General features: G+C 38.7%; 1 protein-coding gene across 1 annotated transcript in view; it reads right to left on the bottom strand.

Moving 5' to 3' along the window:
• Positions 1-14817, bottom strand: part of RGS7 (regulator of G protein signaling 7) — a 262407-nt gene that overhangs the window by 52061 nt on the left and 195529 nt on the right. Inside the window, exon 7 of the mRNA XM_050893035.1 lies at positions 7855-7961. Within this exon, the coding sequence (XP_050748992.1) occupies positions 7855-7961 (107 nt within the window). The remainder of the gene's footprint in view (positions 1-7854; positions 7962-14817) is intronic.

Genomic DNA, 14817 nt, shown 5'->3' with positions numbered 1-14817 from the left:
TGAATTTTGACGTGAAGATAAGACTACAGGGCAAAGTACAGGGGAAAAAAACAGGAAGAGAAATATTTATATGAAGTCAGACAGTTCAGGTTAGAGGCTTGATGAAATTCAGCACAGAACGCTTAAGGAATTATTGTGTTTTCATGTGGGTAAACTGTGTTTATTTGTAGAAAACAAAAAAGCCTCACCAAACTAAAGAACGACTCCTGGTTCCTCAACACTGAGTTATACGCGTGTGTAAACATTATGACGAAATTTTTGCTCTGGTACTTCTCTTTCTCCTCTAACTCTCTATAGTATCTAGTGTCTAACTGGCACGAGTTATCCTAAGTATTGGATTATCTGCATGATGTTTAAAGGGGTGCAAGTTACCTGAAGGGCAAGTTATACATGGAAAAAATATTCATACAAGTAACCTTTGAAACATGGGCAGTTATTTAAAAAAAAAAAAAAATCACATAAGGCAGAGAAGCCTCAGAAGACTACAGCAAGGGGAAGATCTACCTTTTTCAGAAAAGGGGAAAAGCTGAAATTTTCTGTATTCTAATCTTTCTAGATCTATTGTCTAGACTGAACAATTGTAATACACTATCCATTTCTGAATCATTAAAAGCTAAAGGTTACTAAAATTTGGATTTTTCAAAAACATATTAGGTCACTGACAGCGTAAACCCCCTACTAGATGAGAAATAAACAGTAGATGCTATATATTTTGACCAAGGCGAAGTCCTAAATTACTTTCTTAGAGCAAGTAAAGAATTATGGTATCACCATAAGATATGTGCTCAAAAGCAGCTATAGCTGCTGTTAAAGTTGTATTCAAAGAGTAGATAACTATTATTCACTTTCAAAGCAGAAAATGGCATTGGTGGGTGCAGTGACAAGGAAAATTCTCCTAAAACCAGGAAGAAAAAATAGTGGTAAGGGACAGGATTAAGACTTAGAAAGAAAGTCCAAAAAAATCAAGAAAAATCTTTAAAAAAAACTAAACACTAAAAATGAAACATGATAAAAAAATCAGTTTCTGATTAAAGGACTTTTGCAATGCTGTGATTGTATGGGAAAAAAAAAAATCCATCAACAATAAACTCGTGTGTAGCTAAAATGACTGATGTTTTCCCAAAGGTGTATTCCACATTTTCTTGCCTAATTGTTTGGTATTAGCAGTCATAAAGTTCTGGTCTTAATCTACCTCGTCACTTGTCATACGCACTGAATAAACTGGAATACCCCTTGATAAATTGTAGCAATAAAAGTAAATCTCAAGCGATGTCACTCCTGGCTGAGAAAAGACCCAGGGAGAAACCTCATCACAAGGCTCCCACAACAGTACAATTCAGTTATTAGAATGATACATTAAGATTTTAGGGAAACGTGTATCAAGGGCCCCCATTCAGTCTGGCCTTCGAGTGCACCAGACAGCCCCTTGCACTGTCTCCATTCTTCAGGGGCATGCTCTGAATGCATCCCCACCGCCCCCAGCTGCAGCCCTCCTCAGCCCCACCGCCTCATGGGCTCCTATCTGCACAGAGATTTATTGTCCCAACCTCTGCAATCAGGCGAGTTAACATCGAGCTTGCACAAGGTCTCAGACAGAAATCCCTGGAACCTTTGTCTCCAAAAACCTGATTTTCCTACAAATGGAGTCTGAAGTTCACTTTGTCCCTTAGATGTTACAGACCTCAAATAGTTTAATCACATAACACGTGACTATAATGTATGTGCTGAGTTTATATCTTTCCACTTCTGTTTCAAAAGTCTCCACACAATTTCACAGTCCAGATATTTAATAATCCCTTAGAAGAATTTGCTAGAGAGGTTATCCATGAAGACAGGGGGAAAAAGATTTGCCTTGTTCAACAAGGAAAGATTAGGAAGTAAGAAGAGTCCAGTAAGAAGATCCCTGGTCTCACGGAATGAGGTCAGGAATGAGAATAGGACGTGTGTGCAAAGGACAAAGCTGGCTGCTCTCATCTATCTATTAAAAAACTCCCACAGCAATGCAATGAGGCTCTGCCCATGTAAATGACCTTCTCTATAACTGGACTATGCAAACAAAGCTTTGTTTAACTATTTGTTACAACTCATATAGCCTGAGTACACTGTAGAAGAATTACAACATCCCTTGCAATATCACTTATTCCTATAGCACAAACATTATACAATCTATGTGCCTTATTTCATGATCTAGAAACCCTACATAAGTGAAGATTTGCCCCAGGAGAGTTATGGACATGGTATAACATGTTATACCTCAATACTACCATTTTCAAAGAGAAGATTGTGAAATATCAAGGGTTTTTTGTGAAATGTAGAAAACCTGAAGGAATTATACTAAAGAATTTTACTTTTCCTCAGAAGGAAATGTGAAGCAGTTCATCAAGAACAAGTATTAAACAGGGAACATTTGTCATTTTGCCATGACATCCCACTTATAGCCGGAAGGAAGGTGGGTGGTAGAACGGTTTGGGGAAAGTCAAGTACTGTTTATCAGCCCAGGCAGAAATAATGCTGCCAGTTTTTATCAGTACACTTTTAAGGCATTTTGTTTAATTGTATCTCTAATTTGAATAAGCAGCCAGTACAAGTCAGCAGCTAGAGAAATAAGGCTTACCTAGCACTGCACATGCGATTGCGGAGCCATTTAAGCATTCTGAACAAAACAGGCTGTTACAAGGATCTTTATGCCATTGATGAAAAAATGGTTTCGCACACACAAACGCATACTGGTTCTCTTGCATCATAAACTAATATCATTAGGTAAACCTAACCACAGAAATCCATAATCCTCCTGTTAATAAAGTCATATGAAACAAAATCCTGTAATATAGCACATATTCTGCACTAAACAAATTGGCACCAGTGGCTGCTATGCATCGTGAGCAATCCTGTGATAAAACAAATAGATCTGCTTTGGCCCTACCATAAAATTAATCAATAATAATATCTGAGCTAATGAAACAGCCACTTGTAAAAATCAGTGTTGCCCATCAGCTTTTATAAAACATGATTAATTTCTATGCATTAAACTGTATTACTGAGGAAGGAAATAATTAACCATCTTTCAGCTACCCCTTGTTGATAGTAATAAGAAAAGAATTGTTGTTTCTGAAGCTGCTCCACTCCATGAAATCTTTTAAAATCTAATTACTGGGATGGGGGAGGAATATTCAAATCACTCATAAACCTTCCTTTGCATATTACTGCTATTATTCTCACAGGCACCAGGGAGTCTTTATAAACAGCAGAAATCAAGTCTTTGCTAAAAAATAGTTATACACAATCTCAAATGCCTTGCATGATGGATGGCAGAATTCACGGGCATTCAGTTTTACATTCACTGCAGTTGACTGAAATGATCTCCTGGAAAAGGAAAAGGGAGAGATCGCTGGTCTAGCACTGTCAAGCCCATAGAGGAAGAATGCCAGCAAGTAGTGCTCCATGGTTAGCTCAGAATTATTAAAAAAGAGGTTGAGGAAGTTGGAAACAATAAAGATTTCGGCTTTGTGACTCCTCTTTTGTAACCTGGAAAGGGGATGAGCATGGAAAGCAGTGGAGGGGAAAGTGTGTCTGAGTAGGGAGTTAAAAAAGAAAAAAGGGCACTGATAGGGCAGTCAGAAAAGACACATGGATTTGAAATTATTTTTCTATCTTTGAAACCTAAACAGAACCTGCATATGCTGAGCCTGAGCTGAAGAGACAATTGCACCTGCAATTGCCAAAGAAAATCTGCCAAATGCTGGATAAGATAACCTGCTTCTTTTTTATTTCTAAAATCTGGCTTCCAGTAAAATCCTTCCCTCAAGGCATGGAGACAATCCAGTGAGGCTGTGGAGAGTGGCTGGAGAGCTGTGATGTTCAGCCACAGCCTCAGTATTTAGAATGGCCAGAGGCTGGCCCAGCACTGAGCCAAGAGGTAGCTAGCTGAGCAGGGCTGATTCAAAGAGATGCTGAAAGCAATGTAATTCCACCTGAGACACAAGGATCCACAACACTTCACGCTCTACACTATTTTGCAGCAAAGATATTCCAATATCCTTACAGTGATTGCTATATACTTTTATCCCCAATTTAGGCATGGGAAAACAGGGCCAGAGAGGTTAAATGCGTTTGTCAAGAAAGTGTTCCCAGTGGTAGAACAGGAGAAGACATCACAGATGAAATCTTCATCTTGCCAAAATCCACGAGTTTTGCTGCTATCTTCACCAGACTCATGCTTTCACAAGAAACCGTTCCCATGAGTTTTGCTGCTATCTTCACCAGACTCATGCTTTCACAAGAAACTGTTCCCATTTTCACACTTTTTCTCAGCTATTTATGCCTTCCATCTTAAAAGTTACAAAACAACAGCAGAACCTAAACTTCACCTCTGAAAATTAATTTATGTTAAATCACGAATTAATCTCATCAAAAAATGGGAGTGTGATTATCACTAGCCTCAAGTATCCTAGGAGTTCGTTTAAAGACAAAAGATAATAGGAAACACTATTTTTCACTATAAACATTGAGACACTTAGTATGCATGTGCAACTTGTAGAAGAAATCAACATCTCTTTCCCTGGGAGACTATTATAGAAGTTTACCAGCTGAGAGGGTGAGTCAGGCATTCCTTACCAGGACGGATATATTATCACTTATATGGACACGGATTAAAGGTCTCAGTGAGTAGTCCCTGGCCCCAGGAAGATCTGCTTTTTAAGGTGCACCTTACTTTTCTTATTTGGGCCCCTCATACCTATTTGCTCTCAGGTAGAGGAGGGTGGTTAGCAGGTATTCAGCTCGTTCTTTGGTCCCAGACTTAAATTACCAGGAAAAGGCAATGCAGCTGTTCAGGATGGTTTAGAAAGTATCACAGTTCCTGACTTTTCTGCTTTGCCTTGTTGAGACTAATAAGAAATTTCCTCTCTGAGTAAGGCAATTAATATTTAGATCCATCCCCTTTGAATTAAATTGTTATCACAGAAACTAACCTAATTACACCTGAGTAGGTCAAAGAATGATCTGGAATGATTTTTTTTTTATTATTTCTAAGGCGACATTATTTAAAAAAGCAGATATAAATACAATCTTACAGCCCTCCTGATGGCAAGAGTAATAACTGAAAAGTATAATTTTGCCTGTAAAAGGGCATTTGCACAAATGAAGCACAATCTCCACTGCTTTTAGCTATTTCTATACAACAGAAGGTTGTTTAAAACAAATTGGAAGTAATTTTACTGTCAGGAGGGAATGCGTCACCCTTTGGAAAACAAAAAATGAAGTGCATGGAGAACATTATTGTAGCTAGCCTGTTTTTTGTAGGTCAGGTCTTTGTATTGCAGACAGAGATTTCTCTGCAGGGATGGCTTCTGAACTTCTCAGTGCTGGCAAGTGCACCATTTTCTCTTTCTATTAAAATATCCAGAAATTTGTGAATCCTGTCCAATACTCAGGGGGTCCTATTTCCAAAGCACCTGAACAACTATTCTAGTGCAAAATTCACACATTTGCAGTCAAGCTTTCCTCCCCATAGAGTATGTTGGCTTCATCTTCCAATTTAACAGCTTCAGTAATAGATTTTATATTAGCCTTATTTTGGTGGGGAATGTGGAATTGTAATGACATAACTTTTGCTGTTAAGACTCCAGTTAACAGTATGACACCACTATGAATTTTTTCTCATGCTATACATTAACAGCTAAAATTGTATTGGTTTAACATTGTTAGCATAGGAATAGCAATGCAAAAGGAACCACAGAGAAGCAAACAATCAAAATACTGCAGATATATACTAAGCAACACTTGAGGAAATTATCTTATTTCATATGCATATGTCAAATAGCTGCCAAATCCTTAACTTATGTAAATCAACTTACATCATTTTACAGTCTAACCTCACTGAAGCTTCACATCCAAACATGTAGGCTGTAGACCTCTCTGAGGAAAGCCCATGGCAGGGCAGCTGCAATACTCTCAGTTGTTCACAGTGCAGCTAATTCTAATCTATACTTTCCTTCAGTCGAATTATCATGCTAGCAGAGGTGCTCATTTCCCATGTTTGAGATAGAAGCAGGCCAGCAGCTGTGCAGAATTCAATGACCAGCACTCTTATAAATAAGTCCTGTTCTCTGCAAAATGAAGTCCTCAGATATTCTGTCCTTCTGGCCAGTGCTTATGCAGAGACAAGCCAAGAAATGGAGCCTCAACCACTCCATGATTGCTTTCCACTTTTCACTTACCTCATAACCACAGCAGTGCCTTTCCCTCAGCAGTAAGCCCCTTCACCCATGTGCCATCCCTCTCTTCTTTATACTGAACACTGAGAAGGATGAAGCACCATGAGAAGGGAAACCTCTTCCTTCAAATCCTCTCTCTAGGATCAAAGGTAACTGTGAATTTGGGGGAGGAGGCTTGGAGTGACTGCTCTTTGTATTACCCATATACACATGTAACTTACTGTTCTGCTGAAGGACAGGTTTTTTGCATTGTATGACCCACAGGATCTACATATGAAAATATGATAATATTGTATGCATGTGTGCAATAATTATTCTCTTTTGTGCCAGATTGTGCTGTACGTATTTGATTATATACACGCTAAGATTTTGTTTTAGACCAAATATTATGAATCTTTCTCTTCCCTTATGTGGGTCTATAGAACTCAAGCCAAAATATTGATGAAAGTGTTGTACAGCAATTAATCTAATACAACGTTTGACAGTGTGATTGGTCTCCAATGTATCACAGTTTTCTTCTGCATTTTAAAGACCACAATCTCAGTTTTATTTTATTCCTGATGGCTTCTTATTTAAACAATGTTTAAGACAAAACTTAGACTTAAATATATTCAAGACAATAGTTTTTTTCTATCAGATATTATTTTTTGTAAGTATTTAACACAGAACTAACAGAGCAGAATTACCAAACTATAATATTCATATAATCAATTTCATAGTGATAATCATCATATCATTTCAAAGCAACAAATATCTAGGGAAGATCTTGGAGCAGCTGTTGGTGATACCTACCAAGAAGACCACCTAATGGGAAGAGCAATACAGAACACAACCACCATTGTCAAAGGTGGCACATGGCAAGCAAAGTGAATTGCTTCTCTAGAATACATAATCAGATACTGTGCAATATTTGTCTCAAGTCATAGGTGGTATTGCTCTGTAAACTTCTAGTCTGCTATTCATTATTAGAAAAGCAACATTCCCACTCCCCAAGCCCTTAGTTTGAAATCTGATATAATTAAATACAACTAGGTAGGTATCTGAATAATATACATGTAGGTATATGTATACCTATACATCCTTCCAGCTTGTTCTGAGGCATCTGAATGTTTGTTATATGCAATGGGACTGACAGATCAATGTAGAAATGTGTCTGCACTTGTTTGAAGAATACACACTACTTCAATACTACTCTGTTACCAATAAGGAAACCCTCACATAAGAAAGAATATAAATATTACCCTCCATTTTTTATCAGATTTCTGCTATAGGCTTAATTAGTAAAATACCTCCCCCTTTCCAAATTAAGACTATGTTAGGAATAAGAGTCAATAAGATAATTTAATTTCCTTTACTATATTTCCAAAATACTAGATTAATTTATTTCAGGAGAGATACTTCCACACTTAGCATTATCACACTTCTTCCACAGATCAAAATGATCACTATCATCTTAAGTCTTTGCTTACTTAATTTCTTACTTAATCCTTCTACCATTTTTTACTTTAAGGGGAATTGCCACCATTTACTAGGTTACATAAGAGAAAAAGTATGGTTAAAATTTGCTATGAACCTTTGTGTAAGGCCTCTAATATAAGCCTCCATTTGTGCAAGTCAAGAACATACTGAAAACACTTACCTGGAATCGATAAAAGGTGCCGTCATCCTTTAGTGTTAGAACATGGTCTGAGATTGGAAAGAAATAGCCATGTGCTGCCATCAGTGTTCCCAAATGTAGAGCTTCCACTGTTTGAAGAACAAAAGAAAGATAAATTAAAAAAATTAAATAACTTCTTTTCAGCAGTTTAGTTTTCTTGTTCAGATTCACCTTATCTCCTGCAGACAACCACTCGACTCTCAGTCAAGGTCCTGCCATCATGTAAGCGCTGTCTTTTTCTATGTAATATAATGATGCAACCAAAAAAAACCCTTTTACTCTCCTTAACAAGTGGCTATTAGATGTCCCATTTGTAGCTGCAGTTCCACTACTTACATCAGCATTAGCAGGTAGCTACCGCAATGTTCACTCACTTGTTTTGAAGCTGAAAACAGCTATCATTTTTACCCTGATGGTGCAGCTGACTCTTCCTCTTCAGAACAGTTTCAGATTACATGATGTTAAAATAGTTGATTCCAATTGCATGGTATCTTCCTCACTAGCTTTATCAGAACTACAGTAAAGGATAAAGATTTCCTTAGAAGTTTCTCATTACTGGGAAAATAACAAAGGATCACAGAATCACAGAATGGTTGAGGTTGGAAGGGACCTCTGGAGGTCACCTGATCTAACCCCCATGCTCAAGCAGGGACACCTAGAGCCAGTTGCCCAGGACCATGTCCAGATGGCTTTTGAATACCTCCAAGGAGGGAGACTTCACAACCTCTCTGGGCAACCTGTGCCTGTGCTTGGTCACCCTCACAGTAAAAAAGTGTTTCCTGATGTTCAGAGGGAACCTACTGTGTTTCAGTTTGTGCTCACTGCCTCTGGTCTGTCACTGGGCACCACTGAAAAGACCCTGGTTCCGTCTTCTTTACACCCTCCCACCAGGTATTTATACACATAGATGAGCTTCCACCTGAGCCTTCTCTTCTCCAGACTGAACAGCATCTTTTCTCATAGGAGAGATGCTCCAGGCCCTTAATCACCTTCGTGGCCCTCTGTTGGACTCTCTCCAGTGTGTGCATGTCTCTCTTGTAGTGAGGAGTCCAGAACTGGACACACTGGATGAATACAATTCAGTTTAATGAACAAAATCATAATATGTAACAGTCAGGTTTATACGTGCTCTTGTCTTTTCAGTGAATCACTGTCCAGTATCAGTCCCTGAAGTCTCTTACTCAGTATTGTCATTATTTGGTTGACAAGAACACAACGTTGTAGGAAGAGAACAGCATTAGTTAGAGTCATGCTCTTGTGGCAGTATTTAAGTCCTACTATCTCTTTGCCATATTTCTTTACCAACCTTGTAACAACTCCAGTTCATATCCCTAAAACAGCTGCAGAGCAATTTCCGCTCTAACGTTAAAAATTTCCTAGCATAACTTGCTAATATCAGTCCACAACCACTGAAGCATCGTAATTTTAAAAGATGAGCCCTGGAAAGGAGCACAAGGGTTTCTGAGCTATATGACAAAGCCACCAGTTACAGGAGCTGGTGCTAGAGAGGACAACACTGCTGCAGGACAACATCAGGGATGAGAAAAGGAAAAAGATCAATAAAAAGGCCATATTGGACACCTAGGGAGTAAGGGGAAGCTGGGAAAGGGGAGGAAGAAAAAGACAAAGAGAAGAAAGACAGAAACAGCGAGATCTGCCTAAAAAATGAGGGATCTTTGATCTAAAATATGAATTTAGCATGAATCCAGAAAGTATGCAGAAGCAGTAAGGATGAATATTTGCACTATGGAAAACAGGTTACACCACCACAACATACAGATTCATATTCATTCTCTAAAAAGAGCTCATTTGTTCCTATTGCCTGTAATTTGGCTTTCCGCAATGGCAAGCATAAATGTTGCAGCACGGATCTGTCTTGTCCTGCCTCTTTAAAACATCACTGTGGCATCTGACCAGCAGTCACAGTATCATCATGCAGAAAGAAATGCGAGTCCTGATATCTGTGTTCTTGCTAACAAACACAGAAAGAGGGATTCACTTATACTTCACTCATTATTATTTTGGATATGAGAAGGAAACACAGGCTTATTTATTTACCTGTACTTCATCAGCATCCCAGAAAACTCCCTCTTTCACCCTTTTGCTCACCTGGAGACATTCATTGGTATAAGAGATACAGGAGGTGGAGTAGGACATTTTTAAGCTAACCCAAAGCCAGCAAGCATGTGAAAGGAGCAAGAAAGGGGATCTGGATAGTACTTAACTGAGAGCACATAACCCTACCAGGGTTTATTTGATACCCAATAATCCTTGTGATCTCTGTGTTTAGCAAACTGCTTCCTGCCCCTCCAGCAGAGCCGTTATCTAAGAAAATCCAACACACGCTCTCCGGCAGTGAGCTCTCTGGCCTGCTATAAAATGCCACAATCCTGTTAACAAGCCTTCTCCCAATCGCAGACCTACAAGAAATCTCTCTAACAGAAGGAGGGTAGTTGCTTCGCTCCTTGTGCTTGAGATGTCTGCTAATCCCCATCTGAACCTTATCCTAATTAATGTAAGTCCATATATTGTTGTTACTCATTTATTTCAAGCCACTAAATTCTATTACCCCTTGGATCAGAAATTTTGAGTCAACACTTTCCGTAGTGAGCCAGTTGCTGAGGTTCTTTTCATTTTGGTTCACTTCATCTATCTTTTAATTTTATTAAGCTTTTCTTTGTTCTTCACACTGCAACTTATTGCGAATTCCAGCAACTTTATGTATCTTCCTGGAATGAGAGAAAAACAAAGAAAGAAATGTGCTGACATTTTTTAGAGAAAGAATTTCTTAGATAAGGGTGACAGGGCTTGCCAGGGAGCTCTGACACAGAGGAGAGTGCATCCTCTTCAGATTTAGCAGAAACTAAATAGGCTCCAGATTTGTTTCATGTTCTTCCTGGATTCTGAATTGTAATATTTTTCAAGAGCACAAGGAGCTCACATTATTCCCCTTTACCCAGCAATCTTTAGACCACATCTGGACTACTACACCAGTTGGGAATAATATGTCCACTCCAATACAAGAAAGACATCAACAAACTTGAGTGAGTCCAGTGGAGGGTCACCAAGATGGTTGGGGCTGGAGAACGCACCCTGTAAGGAGAGGCTGGGGAAGCTGGGCTTGCTCAGACTGAAAAAGAGAAGGTTTTGGGGGTGCCTAGCAGCACCCTTCCAATTCCTAAAAGGAGGTGTCCTGGTTTCAACTGGGATACAGTTAATTTTCTTCCTAGTAACTGGTATAGTGCTGTGTTTTGGATTTAGTACGAAAAGAATGTTGATAACACACCGATGTTTTTAGTTGTTGCTAAGTAGTGTTTATACTAAGTCAAGGATTTTTCAGCTTCTCATGCCCAGCCAGCAAGAAGGCTGGAGGGGCACAAGAAGCTGGGAGGGGACACAGCCAGGACAGCTGACCCAAACTGGCCAAAGGGATATTCCATACCATATGATGTCATGCCCAGTATATAAACTGGGGGGAGCTGGCTGGGGGGGGTGGATCGCTGCTTGGGAACTAACTGGGCATTGGTCAGCGAGTGGCGAGCCATTGCATTGTGCATCACTTGTTTTGTATATTCTAATTCTTTTAGTATTATTATTATAATTTTTTTATTATTATCATCATCATTATTTTTCCTTCCTTTCTGTCCTATTAAACTGTCTTTATCTCAACCCACGAGGTTTTTTTTCTATTCTCTCCCCCATCCCACTGGGTGGGGGGAGTGAGAGAGCAGCTGCGTGGTGCTTAATTGCCGGCTGGGCTTAAACCATGACAGGAGGTTACCAAATGAGGGAGCCAAGATCTTTACAGAGTTGCATGGCAATGAGAGAGAGAGAGAGAGAGAGAGAGAGAATGGTAATAAACTAAACCAGGGATGGTTCTGACTTCAGCCAAGTAGCAGAAGAGGCTGTCCAGAGAGGCTGTGCAGTCTGCATCCTTGGAGGGTTTCAAGACCTGAATGGATAAAGTCCTGGGCAATATGTCTGACCTTGCAGTTGACCCTGCTTTGAGCAAGATGTTGGACTAGAGTCCTCCTGAGGTCCCTCTCAACCTTAATTATATTACAACTCCGTGACTCTAGGTGGGTCAAGCAGAAGTGGAACAAGGAGCAGAAAAAAGGGATGGAGACAGTTGGAGAAGAAATTATTCGAAACCTCCTGCCAGAGCAGTCTATAATCCTGGCAAGCTTGGTTACAGTAGGAGTAAGAGCTTATATTTCTCTCACTGACCACTGAGTCGTATACACAAGTATATAGTCACTACTAGTTCTCTATGCAAAAAATGGAAAGAGTGACCTAGCCTTTTCCAGAAGCCAATTAAGGTTATTTAATATCTGAATCATTCCCAATAGGAGCCTATATCTCTTCTTCAGTCATGTATGGAGACTAAGGTGGTTTTATTCTCACCTCAGGCAATCTCATTCAGCTAGGATGAATCTACACTAACTCAATGTTAAGGTATCTCTTTGTCCCTTTAGCCATTAAGATTTAATAGGGACATACAAACTTGTCACATCTCTTCTTTTTTCCTTCAGCTAATAGACAATTAATTTTCATTTTTTATGGCTATCAATCCAGCAAGTTATTCCAGTATTGCAAAAATATAAATGCACAAATATACCTTTTTAATATCAACCTAAGATCCACTGTAGCTCACACTTGGGAATGTGAGCAGTATCTCTATCTTTATTAAAAGAAAAAAAAAAAAAAAAGAAAAGGGGAAAAAACCACACATGGTATAAGAATAAAAACATCCGCTTGAAAGTCTAAAATCTGCTCCATTGGTATGATCTGACGATGGGGCAACTGCATAACCAAAGCATTATCAATAATCTTTGCACAGAGATTGAATAACCTATAAAGCAAATACAGCTCAAATAGGTGAACAACATCCGCAAAATTGTAACTAGTGAATAATGTCCACAAAATTGTAACCCTGCCTCAAACCAGACTGGTAGGGGATTAATGCTGCTGCTCTCTGCACAGCAGCAGTAGAAATTCTGCACAGAAAGAAAACTCCGCTCTGAGGAGGTTTCTAATCTCCAAGCAAGAAGTTGTCCAGTGTATTACAGACACAACAAAGGCAACACTTTGATATACATCTCAATTTGCTAAAATCAGACTGAAAAATAAATACTGTAAGAAGCCGATGAAGTAGAACAGTAGGATTTAGGAAACAAAACCATGAGCTTGAAAAGGAAAATGTAGCCAGCAGCAGACTAATCCTACATGCCTAAATGCCTAGAAGTTCAATTCAGACAGCTTCTGCATCCCCCAGCTATTCCTGCATGTGAAGCTAGGGGATTTTCACTTCAAGAAGCACATTTCATCTGGAAGAATGGCAGATGGAGATTAGGAACATCAAAAACTTCTATGAAGTGCATTAGTTAAGAAAAAAAAAGAAACCTGAAAAAATACTTTTAAATATAAATGTTCTGAGGTAGAAAGAGTAATGTTTATAAGTATTCAGAATACAAATTCAAAAAATTGGAGGAACATAGACTAAAAGCAAGAAAATACTGGTTTTTTAGATGGCAAGTGTACACAGACGCACACAGAAATGTGATATCTACACAACTATTACTTCTCAATCTTCAGCCACTGTGTGTAAGAATATGCAATGTAAACTACATTCTCAGTTACACCCAGATAGCCTCACTGAGAAGGCATAATTCAAATTGCAGTCGACTGCTATACAATGAATAAAAACTGCAGCCAGAGACATCACACAAAAAAAATCTGAGGGAGACAAAGCTCATGGAGGTGTAACTGGTAGAAGAGAGTAGACTTCAACTTCCTCTGTTCTTGACTGCTTGTTTTGGAGACATCAATTATCTGAATCGAGGTTCCAGGTGTACTTCCTAGCAGTCATACTGCCGAAAAGTGGAACACCATATTCAAGAAACAAATTTACCCAAAACACTATTTTAGTTTTTCATAGCTAAAAAAGTTATGACAGCTAATGGGAAAGAAACACCTCAGGTGAAAGACAGAGATACGTCTTTATGAGCCTGTTGCATTTCAACAGGATATGAAATATTTTATATAAATTCAAAATGTTGCTGTGGGTGTAGTTTTGATTCTTAATGTGTATGCTATTGCTGGGCTACAAGCTCAGAAAAAGCTTAAAATTCCATAGTTCACTCTGCTGATGAACTTTATTTAGCTGAGTGGGTGAAGTGAACAACACATGTACATAGATTGATTAGCAATCATTTTTGTGAGAAGTAGTATTGCCCAGCCATCTGCTGTGCCATTACAAGGAGAGTGATCTTGATGGACTAAATGCTAGTCACTTTTAATATACTTTGTTATACAAGAGAGTCAGACATTTTCAATGCTTTGGGACAATGCAAACCTGATGAAATCTAAAGAATGAAAAATATACCCTGGTTGTTGAGTTTTCATTTTATTTTCTTTTTAAACATAGTGCAGTTTTCTCCTTACTATAATAACTATTGTATGGATTGATAATAGTTTGTTCACCTTAAATTGCAGGGTATGGTAATATCAGTGGAACAAGTTGTTTCTTATGATAACATTAATAGGAGGGGATTAAAAAGTATAGATGTTCCTTGTTTTTCTTTGGAATAAACATGTTCCTGTACTTTGAAACCCCTTAAAGGATATGTTTTCAGTGACTAGTGTGGATTCCACTTTTCCTTATGCATCTCAGGGCTTCAGGTGATGTGGTCTCTATATTTATGTCTACTCTGAAGTCCATAAAAAGCTTTATAGTATCATACCATTATAGTTACAGTCTCACAACATCTGAAATGGCTTGCAGTAATCTCTGAGGGACTGAGGAAAGGAAAACAGGGTGTTTCCCAATTCTGCTCCACTTCAAAATGGTGTTTTTCAAAGTCTGTTTTATGTTCTTTTGTGCAGCTCAGTCCTGGAGAAAAATTTCCTACAAGGAGTGTGGCTTGGGGCATTTTGTGTCTTTAA

This window comes from Gymnogyps californianus, chromosome 3 (assembly GCF_018139145.2).
Source record: "Gymnogyps californianus isolate 813 chromosome 3, ASM1813914v2, whole genome shotgun sequence".
In the NCBI taxonomy this organism is placed as follows: Eukaryota; Metazoa; Chordata; class Aves; order Accipitriformes; family Cathartidae; genus Gymnogyps; species Gymnogyps californianus.
Note: the sequence above shows the minus strand (reverse complement) of the source record. Positions and strands in the feature narration are given on the sequence as shown.